At 22.5% G+C, this 5,429-nt stretch overlaps 3 protein-coding genes across 7 annotated transcripts in view; 2 read left to right on the top strand and 1 right to left on the bottom strand.

The window, feature by feature from the left end:
* The window catches only part of LOC102681767 (protein phosphatase 1 regulatory subunit 16A), a 6,937-nt gene extending 5,777 nt beyond the window's left edge, over window positions 1-1,160 (bottom strand). The window contains exons 1-2 of the mRNA XM_031510073.1: window positions 1,064-1,160; window positions 182-321 (exon numbers count right to left, since the gene is read on the bottom strand). Of these exons, the coding sequence (XP_031365933.1) occupies window positions 182-281 (100 nt within the window). The 5' untranslated portion in view covers window positions 282-321; window positions 1,064-1,160. The remainder of the gene's footprint in view (window positions 1-181; window positions 322-1,063) is intronic.
* On the top strand, window positions 350-3,014 carry LOC102681332 (transmembrane protein 42). Of its 2 annotated transcripts, none has more exons than XM_031510072.1 (4): window positions 350-413; window positions 2,275-2,486; window positions 2,617-2,763; window positions 2,862-3,014. In XM_031510072.1, the coding sequence occupies exons 1-4, from the start codon at window positions 365-367 to the stop codon at window positions 3,006-3,008; spliced, it is 555 nt and encodes a 184-aa protein (XP_031365932.1). In that variant the 5' UTR covers window positions 350-364; the 3' UTR covers window positions 3,009-3,014. The 2 variants fall into 2 exon arrangements, with proteins under 2 accessions (XP_031365932.1, XP_006614934.1); XM_006614871.2 differs by lacking the exon at window positions 350-413 and adding an exon at window positions 1,062-1,295.
* Window positions 3,015-4,511: 1,497 nt separating this feature from the next.
* LOC102680941 (dual specificity protein phosphatase 15) overlaps window positions 4,512-5,429 on the top strand; it is an 8,141-nt gene continuing 7,223 nt past the window's right edge. For 2 of the 4 annotated variants that reach the window (XM_006614870.2, XM_006614869.2), the window contains exon 1: window positions 4,515-4,967. The gene's annotated coding sequence lies outside the window, so the exon portion shown is untranslated. Of the gene's footprint in view, window positions 4,968-5,429 lie in introns of all 4 variants that reach the window. The other 2 variants (XM_006614868.2, XM_006614867.2) reach the window with 2 other exon arrangements.

Here is a 5,429-nt window from a genome sequence, read left to right as displayed (position 1 = left end):
AAAAAAAAAAAATAAAATATATTTTACTTTATATGTATTATTTAAATTTACAATATATAATATTAATATTGTAAATCTAAATAAAAATATAAATAATATATTTAATACATCTAAATATATAATAATATAATATTATAAATAATGAAATAGAAGTTTTAATTTAATTTAGGAATATTATGATAAAAAGGGATTTGGATGCTAACTAGATTACCTTTACACTTACAAAGCCATGAATACATTCCAAGATATTTTAAAATTTTGCGACAAAGATTAGACATCATTCTGATATAATATCAAGTTTTGCTTTTTCAGATTTAAAACCTGCATGAAATTAGCTGCTTTTTCATTGGGTATTTGATCATGAATGATATCATATTTTTATCCAAAACTTTTCATATTTATCAAGTACTTAAGTAAGTAAACATACATTATTTACATAAATGTTTCAGAATATTCATTTTAGTCATCACATAACAAGTAATAAGTTTTTTTTAAATATATTTTCATTACATATTTTTTTAAATTTAGGAAAAAAATATATTTATAGTTAATATATTAATATATTATAATTANACAAATAATTTTAAAAATAAATTTAAAAACTATAAAATTATATATAGTAATATATTATAAAAAAAAATATAAAATTGAATTTTTATTTCTTATTCTATATATAATATAATCTATTTATACTACTACTTTGAGCTATTTAATTAAAAGATTTTAAATTTAGGAAAAAAATATAATATCTCTAAATGTATTGTATTGTTTGACAATATTTTTTCATTCTTTATTTTATTTTTTTTATTTTGACATATAGACAAAATAATATAGTTCTTATATAAAAGATGAAATAAGCAAAATAAGCAAACATAAGAGACAAAGAAAGTGATAGAATAATATTAATGATGAATAAAATAATGATAAAAGTGAATTATAAGCGAAAATACGGATAAGTTTGCCATTTCGCGATTGTAACTTGAAAGTTAATGCAAGTGAAAGAAATCTGTTCTAGGACTAAAGGGGAGAGAGGGGGGGGTGTCAAATCACGATATCTACTCACATTGGCAAGTGATCGTTTGTTCACTTATTCGTTCGCAATGCAGTGGAATGCGGAAGTTTGCTCGTTCGTTCGTTCATTCGTTCGTTTTTTTTTTTTTGTTAGTTCAAAAAACAGACGAGATGAAGGCAAAAAATCTTAATCATGCCAAGACTAAGTGCAGCTGAATCTCACGAATACAATGTAACCGAGAGAGAAAGTCACCGTGTTGATTGATGAAAACGCAACATAATTTGTAAGGTTTCTTCAATTCAATGATTCCACTAAATAAAATTGAACTAAAGATGTTGAATGAATCTCTTGCTTTTAATTTAATGAAAATCACGTCGCGTCTGATCTTGTCGCGGCACCGTACACGCGAGAAAACGCGTACCTGTCAGTCGCCATTTTTAAACTACCTGTAGAAAATCATTCGCGCCTTCCCTTCACTGCGCGCTAACTTATTTTTTTTTAAATTATATTTTATTAATTATTATGTACATATGTTATATATAAATTTTATTTTGTAATGATCAGTATATTTATAAGAAATATTTATAAGAAATATTTATAAAAAATATATTTAAAAGAATAAATAAACAGCATCTTATTGAAAATTTAAATATTATTATTAATTGTTAATTTATAATATCATTATCTTAATTTTTTTTTAAATGCAAACATGTTAGTATTGAATAAGTAGATCTTGAAACTTGAAACTTGAAACTATTTTTATCTGTTTTATTATATATAAATGTATTATTTGAAAAATATAAAAAAGATTCTTTTATAATTGATTTTAAATTTAATTAATATCTTTCTACTCTTTCTTATTTTGAATATAAATAATATATTTATTTAATAGAAACAAAAATTATAAATTATAAAAGACATTTTCTTTTTAAAATATATATAATTATATTCATTAACTTTATAATTTTTTTATTATTTAATATTATAGATAAAATAGAAAATTAAAATGTATTTTTGGGCTTATAAACTGTTAAGATTTAAGATATTTAACTAATAAAGAAAAATATATTAATTTATTTTTTAATAATTATTTGAATATTCCCGCCATAAACTAGATCATTAATTACTCAGTTATTGCATACAAAGCATAGAATATTATATGTACTTAAATATACTTTGTTTATAATACTAGTATTAGTTTCATATCGGTGTTGTTGAAAGTGATTTAAACCTAAAAATAAAATTCATATATATTTTTATAGATAATTATTTTACTTTGTCTGTAACAATGTTTGTAATGAAACGTAAATTTTTAACGGATGCTTTTTCATTGTCATCAAGAGAAAGTCAATCTCTTTCCTGTATTAAAGAAAAAAAGCAAGAAAAAATTTATTTAGCTCTTATAAGTGGATTTTTTGCAACTACTGGAAGTATATTGGGTAAACTTTCTAGCAATATAGAAATAAATTCCATAGTAAGTAATATTACATCTTTTTTAACAATTTTTTTATACAAGAAGTGTATAATAAAATTTACAATATTTTTTTATATCAATTGTAATATTTCTATTTTTGTATAAAATTAATTATTTATTTTTTAATTAGTTTGAATTGCTACTTAAAGGAATACTTTTACTATTGATGATAACAAGCAACACTATGGGATGCACCTTTTTCGTAAAAGCACTTAATATCAGCAAATCTTCTCTATCATGTACAATAACCAGCGCCACCACTAGTTACGTTTGTTCGGTATATACTTCACTTTTTTATCAATACATATATACAATATAAAAACAAGAAAAACAAATGCATTATATAATATTTAGATTTTTTATTTTTTTTTATAGGCTTTTGCGGGTTTCTTAATTTTTAATGAACACATATCGTTAAATTGGTGGTGTGGTATATCTTTCATTATTCTGGGTTTATTTTTTGTTAATTATACTCCAGTTATAAATGATTCTGTACCATCGTTAAAATCGAAAAATGAATAATTTTGAGAAAATAATTATTATATTATAATAAAATAATATTACATTATCATATTATATCTTTATTTTAATATATACTATAAATAAATAAACAATTATAAATCGTTTTAAGAAAATAAAAAGATTCATAAAAGATTTTTTATTTCGTATTAATTATTTTATCAAACTGTGTATGTTATTAATATATTTTTAAAACGAATTTAAAACTAAACAAAAAAATTTCTAAAAATAATAATAGTTATATAATTTTATGAATTGACTTTTTATTTTTAATTACTATTTAATTCAAATAACATTGAAATGTTTTGTAAAAAATTTGATCGCATATGAAAATATTATAAAATTGAAATAACAAATTATTTTTATTTTTTTTATTAGATTTCATTTAATTATTAAACAATAATTACGAATTTATTTTTACTTTTCTTTTTAGGGCTTTATTTTTATTTAGAAAAAAGAAATGAAAAATAAAAAAAGAATGACAAAAAACAGTAAAAAAACTTGAAGTGTACTTATTTAGCCACCAGAGTGGATCTCCGTGCTTGTAATAGCATTGGATAAGAAATGCGAGGAAAAAAATAAAAGATTCTTCCGCCCTATTTCCTACTAAATGTAGGCTACAAGAATATCCTTTTCATTTAATTTTTTTAAATTTACAATAATATTTTTTTTCAATATGAGAACTTTAAATAATTTTAAAATTAATTTTAATATTTTTTAAATTTAAGAAAAATTTCATAAAATTCATGTTGCTTATAAAATAATATAAGTATAAAAATATTAAATTTAAAATAGGTATGTTATTTTTAGCAAATTTAATTTTCATTAATTAATTGAATAATGAATACTTATTTATTTCAACAATAAATATATATATAAATGTGTTTTCATGTAACATAGGTTAACATAGGTTAGTAACGAAGAATTCTACTAGTTCAGGATTATTAGTACTTATATAGATCCTTATTTTTCTGTATCCTAATTAATACTATACTGAGCTATTCATAAAGTTTCAGTTGACCAGATTTTTAATTTGTGGAATAGGGTCGTGGTTTATACATGTATTATATAGAGAAGGAGAATATTAGAAGGAGAACGTAAAAGAAGAGTAAGAGGATGGCTTTATCGAGCGGCGGCTGCGCTGCAGTTATTCTCACACTGCCGCCTATCGGCTAGTTGTCATTTTCGACAGTCAAGAATATAAGTCTTTCTTTTTTCTCTTTTTTAATTATATTTTTTTCTTATTATTATTACACATTTTTATACTAATAAACATTTGTCTATAATCTAGTTATTCCGTATTATTAAGTGTAAAATGAACGGTAAAATTTTTGCAATCTATCAAACGCTCAAATTATTTACAGAAACATTTACAGAAACAGACTTATGTAATTACACTTTTTGGTATTTAATCATTAATCATTAATATGGCACTATTTTATTTTTAAAATTTATAAAAGTACATTAATGTTATTTATCACTGTAAGTTAGCATTGATCTCTTAACATTCTTATCAAAATAATGAAATATTTACTAAGAAATTAGCAGATGATCATTCCAGATTTCCAAAATGACTTTTTTCTATTATATTTTTATACCTTATATCTTATATCTTGTCGTCCTCCTACCGTGATAGACCTTCCGTTATTCAACGGGTTCTACTACTCCGTGCACACACCTTACTTTTCCCCTCTATAGCATCTTTATCCCCACCTTTTTTCGTTCTCCCTCTCAGTGGCGAGTGCCCCTAGATTCTGGTAACGCTTCTCACAACTGAGACAACAGAACAGTTTTCGTATGGCGCACCTTCTTGCCAATGAATCGGATATTAAATAATACGAATAGCGAACTTGTGCGTTACACAATTCATATATTTATTTATTAGATTGCTGTTTCAATGATTCTGTGTGCGCGTAAACAGCTGTGTTAATCAAAGGTGCCTTTATGTGAAAGTGTCGACAGGTAGAGTGAATTATGATCAATCAGTCGTTTATTGTAAAATTTTCATACTTGTTAAAATGTATCTTTTATGCTTATTTTTCTTATTTCTTTTGCTTTTCTTTTACTTTTTATTTGATCATAAGAATCTTTAATTTAATGACAAATTATTGTAAATAAGATATTAATTAATGATAGAAGCTATAATTTATGAGAATAAAGAACGATTATTTAAAATAAATACAATTTTAATTGATTCGATTCTTATGGGTCTTACATAGTTATTTCAAGACATACTCAAAGAATCGAAAAATATAAAACTATAATTATTCTTGAATGAGATTTTTTAGTATAAGAAAAATAAAATTTAAATTTTTTATTTATTTTTAAAATGATGATATGTTGAAATATGATCGAATCAAACATTTACTAGTTTGTAAATTTAATCAACGAAAGTTTTCTAATTTGATCGTAATAATAAAATTA

The sequence above is a fragment of the Apis dorsata genome, unplaced genomic scaffold, assembly GCF_000469605.1.
Source record: "Apis dorsata unplaced genomic scaffold, Apis dorsata 1.3 scaffold_199, whole genome shotgun sequence".
Classification (NCBI taxonomy): Eukaryota; Metazoa; Arthropoda; class Insecta; order Hymenoptera; family Apidae; genus Apis; species Apis dorsata.
Note: the sequence above shows the minus strand (reverse complement) of the source record. Positions and strands in the feature narration are given on the sequence as shown.

What these genes read in the sequence shown, in the direction of transcription:
- LOC102681332 (XM_031510072.1), top strand. Translation starts at nt 365, where the DNA reads ATGATATCATATTTTTATCCAAAACTTTTCATATTTATCAAGTACTTA. An exon ending in CATATTTATCAAGTACTTAA is followed by an intron (nt 414 to 2,274) that starts GTAAGTAAACAT and finishes ATATTTTTATAG; the next exon opens with ATAATTATTTTACTTTGTCT. An exon ending in CCACTAGTTACGTTTGTTCG is followed by an intron (nt 2,764 to 2,861) that starts GTATATACTTCA and finishes TTTTTTTTATAG; the next exon opens with GCTTTTGCGGGTTTCTTAAT.